Here is a 14,979-nt window from a genome sequence, read left to right as displayed (position 1 = left end):
ATTTGTCTTCAACTTGGCCTTCAGTGTCTCTCAGTGGTACATTCATTGCTGTCGTAATCGAGTCCATCCACCTTGCTGCTACTCATCCTCTTCTTCTCTTTCCTTCAACTTTTCCCAGCATTATAGACATCTCAAGGGAGCTGGATCTTTGCATAATGTGTCCAAAGTATTATAGTTTGAGCCTGGTCATTTGTGCCTCGAGTGAAAATTCTGGATTTATTTGTTCTATGATCAATTTGTTTGTTTACCTGGCTGTCCATGTTATCCTCAAAAGTCTTCTCCAGCACCAAAGTTCAAAAGCGTCAATGCTTTTTCTGTCTTGCTTACTGCTGTACCTGTATTTAATATAACGTATGATTAGTTGTATCTGTATAAACTGTACACAGGTTGTGTTTTATTTATTTTATATACCGCCTGACTCCAAAGGCTCTAGGCGGTTGTATGAGTGTTGAATGTAACATATGAATAGAGCTCTTGTCTTGGTTACATTTATATCCTTGTTGTTTAAAAAAACACATACTACAAAACCAGGATAATCTGTGTTTGCATTGTGTATTCCTGTACTGATCTTTATCAGCTCAAGTATTCTCAAGTCTGGGCCCAAATCAAAGGACCATTGAACAGGAGCTCTGCTGGCTTGGTCGCCAGGCTACAAGTGTAGTGTGCCAATTATAATGCGCCACAAGGGAATTTCACTTCCAGTCCATAGCAAAGGCACAATTCCATGATGGCACTCTCATTAGTAACCGAGTTTGAGAATCAGTGACATAGCTCCTTTGGGCTTTGCTTAAAAGATGCTAATATTTTAAGTCTTCTCTCTCATGCTTCAATTATTTCAAAGATTTGAGAGTTCTCAAAGACCAATGGTCTCTTACAAACCTTTTCAGTTCAGCATATATTAGTAAATAGTTCCTTGTTTTTGTGGTAGTTTAATCCTAATTTTTCTCACATTATTTTGTAATGATCCTTCATAAGCTGGGTAAGGGACTGAGGCCAGCTCTGTACATTAGATAAACTATCCTGCTGGGACTGCTTGATGTTGCTAGTATTCATTACCAATGAAGACTATCCTGGTCAAGCTATCTCATTTGATACTGTGGAGAAATGTAGAGGAAGAAAAGTTGTCAGGCTTGATGTTAGGTCTTCATTTTATGAGATACACACAAGCCTAGCAGAATAACACATTTCGTTAGCGTAAACCTTAAATACTTTTGCTTTTTCTCTTTTTTATTGCCAGTTCTTTATGCCAAAGCAATAGATGCTTAATTCATTTATTTACTACTACAAATACTTATATACTGCTTTTCACAGTTGTTCGTAAAGTGGTACAGTGAAGTTGTGCCGTTGGGTCAGTGTCAACTCCTGGCAACCATAGAGCCCTGTGGTTGTCTTTGGTAGAATACAGGAGGGGTTTACCATTGCCATCTCCCACGCAGTATAAGATGATGCCTTTCAGCATCTTCATATATAGCTGCTGCCCAATTATAGGTTTTTCCCATAGTCTGGGAAACATACCAGCGGAGATTCAAATGAGCAACTTCTTGCTCCCTAGGCAAGTTATTTCCCTGCTGTGCCATTAGGTGGCTTGCTTAAAGTGATATACACATGAAAATAAATAATAATGAGATAGTTTCCTGTCCCAAAAGAGCTCACAATCTAAATACAAGAACCTAAAATCAAAAGGTAGACATCAGCAACAACCACTGGAGAGATGCTGTACTAAGGTTGGACAGAAGCACTTGCTACCCCCCTGCTAAATATAAGAGAATCACCACTTTAAAAGGTGCCTCTTTACTCAATTAGAAAGAGAGTTCCAGCGTCTGAGTAGGATTACTGAAATGGCTCGATCCCACAGGGCCCACTCTGTACACACAGATTAAGGTCTTCTGTTTAGACTATTTAATTCTGTTTAATTCTGAGTGGACTCAGAATTAGTGAATTGGGCCCAGAAATAATTGTAAGCCATTGGCAATGATATAAGATTGGCTACAAGCTGCACAGGATAAGATCAGGTAGTCCAAAAGAGAGGTGAGAGTCCACACTAACTGTTATTTCTGAATTCTCTACTCTTCAAAACCAACTACAATTGGTTGATTGCAAGGCCAATTAAAGTTTTGGAATCTGTACTGTGCCATATGCAAACAGCAGAGTTCATACTAGTTCATATTAGAAGAAGAGGTCTTCAGCTGCACACAAGGCAAAAGAAGCTATCTGAGCAGTGGAGATCTGCTGAACAAGGAGATAACCCAACAGCCCACTCATGCTGCCAGGTGATCTAATGAAGTAACTACCCCATGTGATTCAGGAGCCCAGATGCAATATTTAATTTGGAATGAAAAATGGCCAGCTTTAACACTTATCTATTCCCGGTTAAAGACTGCCATCCTGCCTCCTAGGAACTGTAGTTGGGAGAACCTTAATGAAAGTGGCTGAGTGTGCAGGTTTGAATGCCAGTGAAAGCAGTAGCCAGTAGGGGTGTGCACAAAACAGATTCCCTTGGTTCGAATCCAAACTGGATTCGAACCAGACCAGCTTGGCACTGTCCCCCCAGGCCCTGGCTCAGTTTGAATTGTAACTGGTTTGGGCCCCTTTCTAAATTAGTACTTACAGTGGTGGCTGGGGGTTGGGGTGGCAAATGGCCCATGCACATGAGCGGAGGTCAAACAAATCACCTCCATGCATGAGCAAAGAACCAAAACTGATAGAAGGAGGCTCGGACCGGCCCTGGACTGGCCCTCATGACTCGTGGGGAGGCTGACGGGGGTCAGGTGAGCTGCTCCCCAGCCCCATGGCCACCACAGCCACTGTAAGTATTAATTTTTGAACAAATTTAGCATGCAGTAGGGGCTTTGAAACAGGCCTAAACAGAATTGGCTCAGCCTAGAACCAAACAGGGGCCAGTTCAGTTCATTGAGCCAGTTCAAATTTGAACCAACTCTAACTTGAGCCCGGGTTTGCACATCCCTAGTAGCCAGGTCACACTTTGCTCTCCATCTATTCAGCTGTTTAGATTAGTGTTTCCCAGGAGCTGGGGCAGTGCATGGAAGGGCAGCCAAGACCAGGGGGAACTGAAGAGAAGGTGGCTACAGGTGGTGAGGTGGCTGGTGGTGCCCAAGATTAGCAGGGAGAGGCAATGGGTAAAAGCAAGTGAAGGAGGAAGTGGGCCCAAGAAAGCAGGACTGGAGAAAGCAAAGGCACAAAGGCAGATCTGGCAAGCTTTGCTAAGAACAGGAAAGGGCTTTTGGCTGTGCCAGATGATTGTGTTTCCTTGCACATTCCTCTTGTTGGCAGGCAGTCAACAGACCAGTTTTGCGAAGTGTTCACGAACTTACTTTGTGCTATCGACATTGGCTCTACATTGTTTATTTGTAGATAGACAAACATAAGTACTAGACAATTCTAACAAAGAAAATGATTTGTCAGTAACAGATATCCAGTAATGAATAGGAAAGTTCTCTATTACAAGATTTTCACTGCACAAGTGTTTTTCCTTTGAGATTAGAAATCCATGCTGGTACTGAAAGAATATATTGAAATGCTAAGAATCTTCAGTTGTATTTATTGTTTTGAATAGCTTTATCAGACACCATCCAGTCTCTCTCAGCTAAGTAAGATTCTTTTGCTCTGAATCCAGAACGTTCCTGTTAATACAGCAACAGATGAATTGGTACTCACATCTGTTGAGCTAAGTTCTCTGAATGCACCAATAGTCCACTAACAGCTGAAATCAAAGTAGACCCTCCAGTTAGACCAGCAGCCTAATCATGGGAGTACAGTAGACAGTTTACAAGGGCCCACATGTTCAGGGGTGGCCTCAGATTTGCAAAAGCCATTATGATGTAGCATTTAGTGTTTGAAATTAGGACCAGGGATACCCAGGTTCAAATCCCTCTTTAACCCTGAGGTTAATCCTTCACTTCACTGAGTGAAGCTTGAGCCACTCTCACTGAGTCTAACCTCACAGGGTTGCTGCAAGGCTAAAAGGGAGGGGGGAAATACAGTACCCTTCCTTGAGCTCCTTGGAAGAAGAGCTGTATAAAAATATAACAAATACTGTATTTACCCAAAGATGACTCTGAATTTAAGGTGACCCCCTTAAAAACACAGGACCAATACAGTTATGAATTGAATTGGAATTATTTTAAATTGGTTTTAATCTTATTTGTTTTTAATGAGTTATTTGTTTTATCTGTTTTTATATTTGTGAACAGTCTATAACCATCTGGGTAAAGTGGTATAAAAATCTAATAAATAAATATTTTCCTGAAAAGGAAGAGGACTCTGAATTTAAGACACAGACACAGACACACACCCCATTCCAAACATTGAGGGCGGGGGGGGGGGAACAAATCTTGGATTCAGGTAAATAAAGAAAACCACAAGATTTTAGAAGCACCATCATGGTGGTAGGGAATGGTGACAAATGGGTGCATATACTAAAACCAATGACAGAAAACAGGCTTCCACTAGAGCCAATAATTATGGAGGCAATTATCTAGCTGCAAGGAGAAGAGACTACTTCAGAACATAAGAACAGCCCAGCTGGATTAGGCCCAAGTCCTATCTAGTCCAGCATCCTGTTTCACACAGTAGCACACCAGATGCCTCTGGGGAGCCCACAAGCAAGAGGTATATGCATGCCCTCTCGTCTGCTGTTGCTGCCCTGCAACTGATATTGAGAGGCATCGTGTCTCTAAGGCAGGAGGTAGTCTACAGCCACCAGACTAGTAGCCATTGATAGCCCTGTCCTCCATGAATTTTTCTAAGCCCCTTTTAAAGTCATCCAAGCTGGCAAAGAATTCCATAGAATAATTATGTGCTGTGTGAAAAAGTACTTGTCAGTCCTAAATTTCCTGACCTTCAGTTTCATGGGATGATCCCTTGTTCTAGTGATGTGAGAGAGGGAGAAAAATGTCTCTGTCCACTCCTTGCATAATTTTATACACCTTGATCATGTCTCTTCTTAGTTGCGTCTTTTCCAAGGTAAAGATGCTGTAGCCTAGTCTCATAAAGAAGATGCTCCAAGCCCTTGATCATCTTGGTTGCCCTCTTTTGCACCTTTTCTAGTTCTACAATATCCTTCTTAAGATACAGGGACAAAAGCTGTACATAGTACTCCAAATGTGGCCACACATTTGTATAAGGGCATTATAATATTAGTATTTTTATTTTCAACCCCCTTCCTAATGACTCCTAACATGGAATTAGCCTTTATCACAGCTGTCATGCACTGAGTCAATACTTTCAATGAGCTGTCCACCATGACCCCAAGATCTCTCTCTCTTGGTCAGTCACTGATAGCTCAGTTCCCAGCAGCGTATATGTGAAGCTGGGGTGTTTTGCCCCAATATGCATCACTTTACAACAGTTACCATTTTGTCCCCCAGTCCCCCAGTTTGGAAAGATCTTTTTGCAGCTCCTCACAATCCGTTGTGGATTTCCCTGCCCTAAATAGTTTAGTGATCTGCAAATTTGGCCACTTCATTGCTTACCTCAACTTCTAGATCATTTATGAACCTGTTAAAGAGCACTGGTCCCAGTACCGATCCCTGGGGGACTCCACTTCCTACTTCCCTCCATTGCGAAAACTGTCCATTTATTCCTATCCTCGGTTTCCTGTCCTTCAACCAGTTACCGATCCACACATTCCATGACTGTCCCCTTATTCCATGACTACTAAGTTTAATCAAGAGCCTTTAGTGGGGAACTTTAGTAAAAGCTTTTTGGAAGTCCATGTATACTATGTCAACTGGATAACCTTTATCCACATGCCTGTTGACACTCTCAAAGAGCTCCAAAAGGTTATTGAGGCGAGACTTGCCCTTGCTGAAGCCAAGCTGGTTCTCCTTCAGCAAGGTCTATTCTTCTATATGTTTAACCATTTTGTCTTTAAGTATGCTTTCCATCAATTTACCCGGCCCCAAAGTTAAACTGACCAGCCTGCAATTTCCCAGATCTCCCCTGGATCCCTTCTTGAAAATCAGAGTTACATTGACTACTTTCCAGTCCTCTGGTACAGAGATTGATTGTAGGGACAAGTTACATATTTTTGATAGGAGACCAGCAACTTCACATTTGAGTTCTGTCAGAACTCTTGGGTGGATGCCAGCTGGCCCTGGAAATTTGTTAATTTTTATTTTTTCAAGACAGTTTAGCACATCTTCCCTTGTCACCTCAAACTGGCCCAGTTCTTCAGCTGCTAAACCTGAAAAGCTCAATTCCTGAAAGGGTATATGGTCAGTATCCTCTGCTGTGAAGGCAGATGCATTCAGCTTCTCTGCAGTTTCCTTATCCTCAACAATCCATTTCACACCCTCATCATCTAAGGCAGGGATTCTCAACGTGTGGGTCCCCAGATGTAATTGGACTTCAACTCCCATAATTCCCAACCGAAGGCCACTGAGGCTGGGGATTATGGGAGTTGAAGTCCAATTACATCTGGGGACCCACACGTCGAGAAACCCTGATCTAAGGGGCCAAACACCTACCTGGTAGGTGTTCTATTTCTGATATATTTAAAGAAGTTTTTGTTATTCCCTGTGACACTCCTAGCTATATGCTCCTCAAACTCTCTTTTTGCATCCCTTATTGTCTCCTTGCATTTCTTTTGCCAGAGTTTATGTTCCTTCCTGTACTCTTCATTTGGGCAGGACTTCCATTTTCTGAAGCAAGTCTTCCCTTTTATAGCTGCCCTACTTGTTAGCCATGCTGATGTCCTCCTGAACTTGGCGGTACTTTTCCTCCTCCTTGTATACATTCCAACTGAGCTTCTAGTATTGTGGTATTAAATAAGTTCCATACTTTCTGGAGTGATTTGACCCTGTTGTCTTTCCCTTTCAACTTCCTTTTTACTAGTCCCCTCATTTTTGAAAAGTTTCCTCTTCTGAAGTCCAATGCATCAGTGTTAGACTTCCTTGAAAATTCTCCCCCTGCATATATGCTGAATTAGATCACCTATACCTCAAGTCCCTCACCTGGTGTGATGTGTGCTATTTCCCTTACGAAACTTTGACCTTTTTGGTAAGCTGCCATGTTTTTCCTTCTGCTCATCTCCTGGCTCTACTCTGTATCCCAGTGCCTAACAAAACTAAACCCCTCTCCCAGCACCACCATCTCATCCACACATTGAGACCCCTCAGCACAGTCTGTCTAGCTGTCCTTCCACGTGGAACAGGTAGCACTTCAGATAATACTACCCTTGGGGTCCTGGGCCTCAATATGTGACTTAGCAACCTAAATTTGGGTTCCAGGATTTCCCGACTGCATTTCCCATCATCGTTGGTGCGAACATGCACCATGGCAGCTGACTCCTCCCCAGCACTGCCTAACAACCTGCCTAGTCGCAGTGTGACGTCCGCAACCTTCGCACCAGGCAGGCAAGTCACCGTGCGGTCTACAGGTGAAACTCGGAAAATTAGAATATCGTGCAAAAGTCCATTAATTTCAGTAATGCAAATTAAAAGGTGAAACTGATATATGAGACAGATGCATTACATGCAAAGCGAGATAAGTCAAGCCTTAATTTGTTATAATTGTGATGATCATGGCGTACAGCTCATGAAAACCCCAAATCCACAATCTCGGAAAATTAGAATATTACATGGAACCAAGAAGACAAGGATTGTAGAATAGAACAATATCGGACCTCTGAAAAGTATAAGCATGCATATGTATTCAGTACTTGGTTTGGGCCCCTTTTGCAGCAATTACTGCCTCAATGCGGCGTGGCATGGATGCTATCAGCCTGTGGCACTGATGAGGTATTATGGAAGACCAGGATGCTTCATTAGTGGCCTTCAGCAATTCTGCATTGTTTGGTCTCATGTCTCTCATCCTTCTCTTGGCAATGCCCCATAGATTCTCTATGGGGTTCAGGTCAGGCGAGTTTGCTGGCCAGTCAAGCACAGTACACTGTATACTTTTCAGAGGTCCGGTATTGTTCTATTCTTCAATCCTTGTCTTCTTGGTTCCATGTAATCTTCTAATTTTCTGAGATTGTGGATTTGGGGTTTTCATGAGCTGTACGCCATGATCATCACAATTATAACAAATTAAGCCTTGACTTATCTCACTTTGCATGTAATGCGTCTGTCTCATATATCAGTTTCACCTTTTAATTTGCATTACTGAAATTAATGGACTTTTGCACAATATTCTAATTTTCCGAGTTTCACCTGTACATGCAGGTCACAGACCCATCTCTCTTTGCCCCTAATGATTGAATCACCCACTATTAGGAGGCCCCTGACCCCTGGAGGAGTGTGGGATACTCAATGCTGATACTCAATGATACTTAGTACTCAAAATCAATGCTAAGAGAAAAATGAACAAGGAAAAAGAAGCGCTCTAGTATAAAATGACAGTTAAGGCAGCCCAAGGAGAAGAGCACCTGGCCCCTCCCTAATTTTGGCCCTTTGGACATTATAGATATTTAGCTCCCAGAAAGAAAAGAGTAGAGAACATGCCATCCAGGCAACAGTCACTGTTGCTGTGTTAACCATTAATCCCTGTTATTTTGAGCTGCTCTGGTGTCACCTTTTGAAAAAAAATTCATTTTATTTTTGTTTTGTTCTAATGTTGTAATCCACCTTGTGAGGCCCTTTAAAATGAACAACCATTTTTTAAAACATATAAAATTACATTAGGGCAGTCAAATAGGCTAAAACAATTGTTTTATTAGGATCAAACAAGATTCACAACATGCTGTGCCAGCTTTTGAGTTACATATTTTTTTTCTTCAGACAAGATGCTTAAAAGTTTACAAAGCAAGACAAAATGTTTATGGGAATGGGTCAACTTTGTCCACAATTGTTGAGGGTCAATGTTTAGACAGCCACAATATAAAGCACACAAAGCAACCAAAATGATGCAGTTCATTATACCAATATCCTAATGCCCAGAAGTGCAAGCATTGGAGTTATACAGAATTCAGGAGTAGGAGTTAAAAGCAAAAAAGAAAAGAAAAAGGTTCCCCCAACAGAAAGGGCAAGACATGATATTAACAAGGGTTGGGAGATGTTGTGGCACAACTGATAATTCTTCAGACAAAAGAGCAGGACTGAACAGGAGCTGTGTTAACTGGAGTACAAGCTATCTTTTTTGTTGGAGGGGTTAGGTGACTACACTTTCTTCAGAAACAAAGCATAACAAACAATTGGTATTCTAATAAAATAATTCCTTTTTGAGGTGACCTCCCGCCTTCCTGACACCAGAGGCTTATTGGAGGCCAGAACTTGACTAATTGGAACAAACCCCATTATTTCCCCTTAGATAAACAAATTGCAGCATTCCATAGGAAAAAGCAAATACTTCTTATCTGCATTCTTCTGGTCTCACCTTATCTAGTTTCTGGCCTTGAAACTTTTTTTTTTTTAATAGAGGAGAAACTTGTGTGATATCAAGCCAGACTTACTGGAGTCAAAGAGTTGCAAAATTTCCAGTCCACACCCTCCATCCCATTGCTTCATGCGGTCCACCCTAATGAGCCATTATTAAGAAATAAATTGAAGCCTTTAAAGGGCACCTTCTTCCCCATCCCACTCCAAAAGGTGTAACAACCCTTGCTTCAATAAAATAACATCTTTGGCTCAATGTGAGAGCTGAATGTTTGGGTTAAACAGGCCTTGGGCTTCCTTCACTTTAGCACACTCCCCTAAGTCTTGCAAGTGCTGAATCAACATACATGGCACTAAAAGTGTTCCTCCTCAGTAGTCAAAGGGGTACAGGTATACTCTGCAGTTGCCCAAATAAGCTACATTCCTGCAAGTAATCAAGGTGCCAACAGCATATTCAATATCCACACTTCCTGGAACAGACTTTCCTGCTTCCAGATGGTGCGTTTCTCTTTCAATGATTTCAGAGGAGTCAATAACATGCTTTGAATTCAGAACAGCATTTCACAGAGTTCTGCTATTTTTTTCTTTACTTAAATTGTCATTTAGAGGAGCTACTGTTAAATCAGTTTGTCTCTAAAGAACAGACTAAATCAGAAGGCTTCTACTCAATCTGGAATCAGGCAATAAAGGAATATCTAAATACACAGAACACTAATGGAAAGGATCTTGCAGCTTGTGAAATGAGAAAAAGTTTTAAAATAAGCTGGTCTCTAGGACAATGAGCTGAACAGAGGGTGAGACCATAAGCCAGAGTTTTATTCCTCTAGTTTTCACTGTGCCTTGAAAAAAGGGGAGGCAACATTACTTTCTTCCCAAAACGGCATCATAGAAGCTTCTTTTCTTCATTTGAATCTCTTTGAAGCCAGCTGCACGAAGAAGAGTGCTGTATTCTGAGAGGGTTCGTTCTTTTCCTTCGGTATGAAGCAGCATAAGCAAGTTGTGTAGGTTGGCATCTAATGGCCGACTTCTGTCTTCACTCAGAACTATTTCAACTACTAACACTCCACCACCTGTAACATTTCATTGATTTAGAAAACACACAACATTTATTCAAAACAGAATTTTTTTTAGAGTACAGCTTCATTTTTTCAAAAGAAGTGTTGTTTGATTAATGTGTACTTTCCAGTGGGTAGAAACTCTAATCCAGATTTGGTCCTCTTTGCAAATTTTGTTGGAAAGAATTGAGCAATCGTTGCCAAATGCTGATATTTTATTGGCTGGTGATCTTAATGCTAGAATTGGCCAGAATATAAACTATTTCATTAAGAAGAGGCAGGCTAATCCAAAGGATGAGTAGTATTTGCCCTGGTCCTCTATGGATAAAGTGTTAAACAAGCAAGGGGTTTCCCTTTTGAATCTGGCCTTTAGATTTCGTTTTACAGCCTCCATGGCACTGACTGTGAGTGCCAAGTGGGTTTTACACTTTTTAAAACTCCAATGGAGCCACTGTTATTGATTACCTCTTGGTATCGTTGACATTTCTTCCCCAGGTTTGCACTTTTGATATGCATAATAGACCAGAGTGGCCATTTGCCTCTCGTTATGATCTTTTTTGCACACAATGTGCCGCCGGCCTCCGCGTTCGGGCTACGTGTGCCGCCGCCGGCCTCAACGCCGCCGGCCTCTGCGGCCGGGCCAGGGCCCCTGCCACCGCCAGCCTCCCCAGCTGGTCCAGGGCCCCCGCCCCCGCCCTGGCCTCCATGGCCCGGCAAGGCCCACCGCCGCCTCTGTCCTCCACCACTGAGATGCTCCTCAGCCAATCAGGTGCGTCCGTCCGCTCCGCTGCCCAGCCAATCAGCTGGGTTGCCGGGACGCATCCCCACAGAGGCTGAGGCACGTCTACGAGAATTAAATATATAGATTTACAGTTGGCCCCAGAGTGAGCCAATAACAGAACATACAGATATTAGGGATGTGCACGGAACTGGTTTGGAGGCCCTTTATGGGCCTCCGAACCAGTCCGAAGAACTGCTGGTTCTGTCTGTTTGAAGGTGGTGGTGGGTGCACTTACCTTGCCCCATCGCCTTCCCCCCGCCGGCGTCTGTGTTTTACAAAGCCGATCAGGGCAGCAGCATACCTCCCTGCCGCCCCGTTGCCCTCGTCTTCCAACCGGAAGTCAAGGGCAACAGGGCAGCAGGGAGGTACACTGCCATCCCAACTGGCTTTGTAAAACATGGACGCCGGTGGGGGGAAAGTGGCAGGAGGAATGAGAGACCCCCGCTACGGTTCCGTACACATCCCTAACAGATATACTTCCAGCATGGCCAGCCATCATGGAAGTAAAGTTTAAGCAGCTGATTACTACCTTAACTCTTGGGAAAGCTCCTGGAGAGGACATGGTACCCCCCAAGGTCTATAAGCTAAATGTTTGCTGGTGGGCCCTAGGGGTGTGCAATTTGGATTTTCGGGTGATTCGGCTCAGACCCGAGCCGAATCACCCCCGTTCTGTTTTGTGCCCGAATCTGGGTCACCCGAATCACCCTTGATTCGGTTCGGATTCGGATTTAATCCGAATCCGAATCGATTCGGGGGGGTAAAAAGGGGCCCAGGGGCAAAATTTTGGGGTGGGGTGGTAGTGCCCAATGGGTAGAGTCTACCACCCCAATTTCAGGGGGATTGGGCAAAGTCCTGATTTTTTGTGAATTTTTAAAGTTTTAGTGACTTTGGGGCAGTTTGGGGGCATAGCATGGGATTTGGGCAAAAGGAGTGGGGTGGGGTGGTAGTGCCTAATGGGTGCAGGCTACCACCCCAATTTCAGGGGGATTGGGCAAAGGGCTGATTTTTGGTAAATTTCTGAAAATTTCATGTCTTTGGGGCAGATTGGGGCATATTGGGGCAGAAAGTGGGGGCTGGGGCAGAATAGTGGGGTGGGGTGGTAGTGCCTCATGGGTGCAGGCTACCACCCCAATTTCAGGGGGTTTGGACAAAGGGGTGATTTTTTGAGAATTTTTGAAGTTTTGGTGACTTTGGGGCAGTTTGGGGGCAGAAAGTGGATCTGCCCCAAAGGAGTGGGGTGGGCTGGTAGATAGTGCCTGATGGCTGGAGGCTACCACCCATCCCCAATTTAAGAGTGATTGGGCAGAGGGGTGAATTATGGTGAATTTATTTGTATGAGGTTTGTCTTCATAAGGTGAAGTGTGCTAAATTGATTACTTCCTCATATTATTCATAGTAAAGGAAAGTGTGAAAAAGTGAAAGTGGGGTCATGAGAGTTGTTTAATTGAAAAAAATCTCATTTGCTATGATAGAATGAGAATTCACACCTCAGAAGTTTTTTCTGAGGTGTGAATTCTCATTCTATCATAGCAAATGAGATTTTTTTCAATTAAACAACTCTCATGACCCCACTTTCACTTTTTCACACTTTCCTTTACTATGAATAATATGAGGAAGTAATCAATTTAGCACACTTCACCTTATGAAGACAAACCTCATACAAATAAATTCACCATAATTCACCCCTCTGCCCAATCACTCTTAAATTGGGGATGGGTGGTAGCCTCCAGCCATCAGGCACTATCTACCAGCCCACCCCACTCCTTTGGGGCAGATCCACTTTCTGCCCCCAATCTGCCCCAAAGACACCCAAACTTCAAAAATTCTCAAAAAATCAGCCCTCTGCCCAATCCCCCTGAAATTGGTGTGGTAGCCTCCACCCATGAGGCACTACCACCCCACCCCACTATTTTGGGGCAGATCCACTTTCTGCCCCCAAACTGCCCCAAAGTCACCAAAACTTCAAAAATTCTCAAAAAATCACCCCTTTGTCCAAACCCCCTGAAATTGGGGTGGTAGCCTGCACCCATGAGGCACTACCACCCCACCCCACTATTCTGCCCCAGCCCCCACTTTCTGCCCCAATATGCCCCAATCTGCCCCAAAGACATGAAATTTTCAGAAATTTACCAAAAATCAGCCCTTTGCCCAATCCCCCTGAAATTGGGGTGGTAGCCTGCACCCATTAGGCACTACCACCCCACCCCACTCCTTTTGCCCAAATCCCATGCTATGCCCCCAAACTGCCCCAAAGTCACTAAAACTTTAAAAAATCGCCAAAAATCAACCATGAACCGAATCACCCGAATTTTTTGTGCCCGAAATTCGGGTGATTCGGCTCGTGCCCAAAAAAATTCGGGGGGCATCGGGGGTGATTCGGTTCAGCCCCGAATCACCCGAAATTGTTCGTTTCGGGCACAGATCGTTCTGTGCCCGAAATTTTTTGCACATCCCTAGTGGGCCCCCATTCTGGCACTATTCTTTTCAGAAATTGACATCTCATGTCATACGCTACAGTTGGAAACAAAGTATTATTTACATATATATATATTTAAAGTAACAAGCAGGATCTCTCTAATTATCATCCAATTAATCATTAAATGTTTACTGCTAGCTATATTCTCGGCATCTTTTAAATAAGTTGGATGATTCAGAGGAATTGATAAAACTTTTTCTTCCAGAGCAGGATGCTTTTAGTATAGGCCATAGCACGGTTGATCATTGTGCTGCCCTGAAGGCCCTAATTCAGAAATATATCAATGGCCATAAAAAAACAACTTTATGTTGCGTTTATTGACATAATGCCAGCCTTTGATTTGATTGACAGATCTAGATTGTGGAAGAAACCTGAGAGTACAGATATAAGATATTGATAGGTGACTTCTTAGGTTATCGATTGAATTAAATTCTAATATCAAGGCTAGGGTGAGAATGGGCCGACAGGGGTCTATCTGATCCTATTTTATTGAAGAGAGGTGTTAAACAGGGTTGCTTATTGGATCCTTTCTTATTCAGTTTCTATATCCATGATACTGTATTGGCTATGGAATCAAAAATGTCTCTTCCTCCCTCACTCAGTGGACACAAAGTCTCAATCCAGTGTATGCCAATGATATGGCACTTATTTCTTGTGCTGAGATCGGACTTAGAATAATATTGGTTAGACTGGCCGATTATTGTGAAAAGGAGAAACTGAATATTAATTATGACAAAGCAAAAGTGGTAATTTTGGGCAGCAGAAACATTAGGCACAGGTGGTCAATCAATGCTGAACAAATAAAGCAATGCTCTTCTTTTCGGTATTTGGGTGTTACCTTCCATAAGTCTCTTGTATGGAAGGCACACCGTAACATTGCTCAAACAACTGCCCAAAGATCAGTGGGGGCTATGTTAATTTTTTTTATTATTCCAAAGGGAGGCAGTTAATAGTTCCTGCACTTAAAATATTCCAGAGCAAGGTGATATCACAGATGTTGTATGGTGTTGAGATCGGGGGGTGAAATGTGAAAATTACTGCTCAGCTGGAAATAGTCCAAAACAATTTCCTAAGGAAACGTTTGGGCCCCTCCCAGGGCACTCCTCCTGCTTATCTAAGAATGGAGGTACAGCCACCCTCAATATATGTTAGCATACATCTGGCATTGCTAGAGTATTTTAAGAAATTAGACATTTAGTTAAATTGTGCTACTCGTATTATATGGATGGGAAACAGTGGACAAATTTGCTGTCCTATATTTTACAATTGTATTCCCTGCCCTCGATAGAGGAACTTAAGTCTTAGAGCAGAGAAAACATCAGAGATTGGGAT

The 14,979-nt window shown here is 42.9% G+C and overlaps 1 protein-coding gene across 4 annotated transcripts in view; it reads right to left on the bottom strand.

Moving 5' to 3' along the window:
* Positions 1–8,655: 8,655 nt before the first annotated feature.
* The window catches only part of LOC128350417 (acetylserotonin O-methyltransferase-like), a 48,209-nt gene continuing 41,885 nt past the window's right edge, over positions 8,656–14,979 (bottom strand). For all 4 annotated transcript variants that reach the window (XM_053308706.1, XM_053308707.1, XM_053308709.1 and 1 more), the window contains one exon: positions 8,656–10,405. In XM_053308706.1, the coding sequence (XP_053164681.1) occupies positions 10,197–10,405 (209 nt within the window). In that variant the 3' untranslated portion in view covers positions 8,656–10,196. The remainder of the gene's footprint in view (positions 10,406–14,979) is intronic.

The sequence above is a fragment of the Hemicordylus capensis genome, chromosome 3, assembly GCF_027244095.1.
Source record: "Hemicordylus capensis ecotype Gifberg chromosome 3, rHemCap1.1.pri, whole genome shotgun sequence".
Taxonomy (NCBI): domain Eukaryota; kingdom Metazoa; phylum Chordata; class Lepidosauria; order Squamata; family Cordylidae; genus Hemicordylus; species Hemicordylus capensis.
This window is presented reverse-complemented; position numbering and strand designations above follow the sequence as displayed.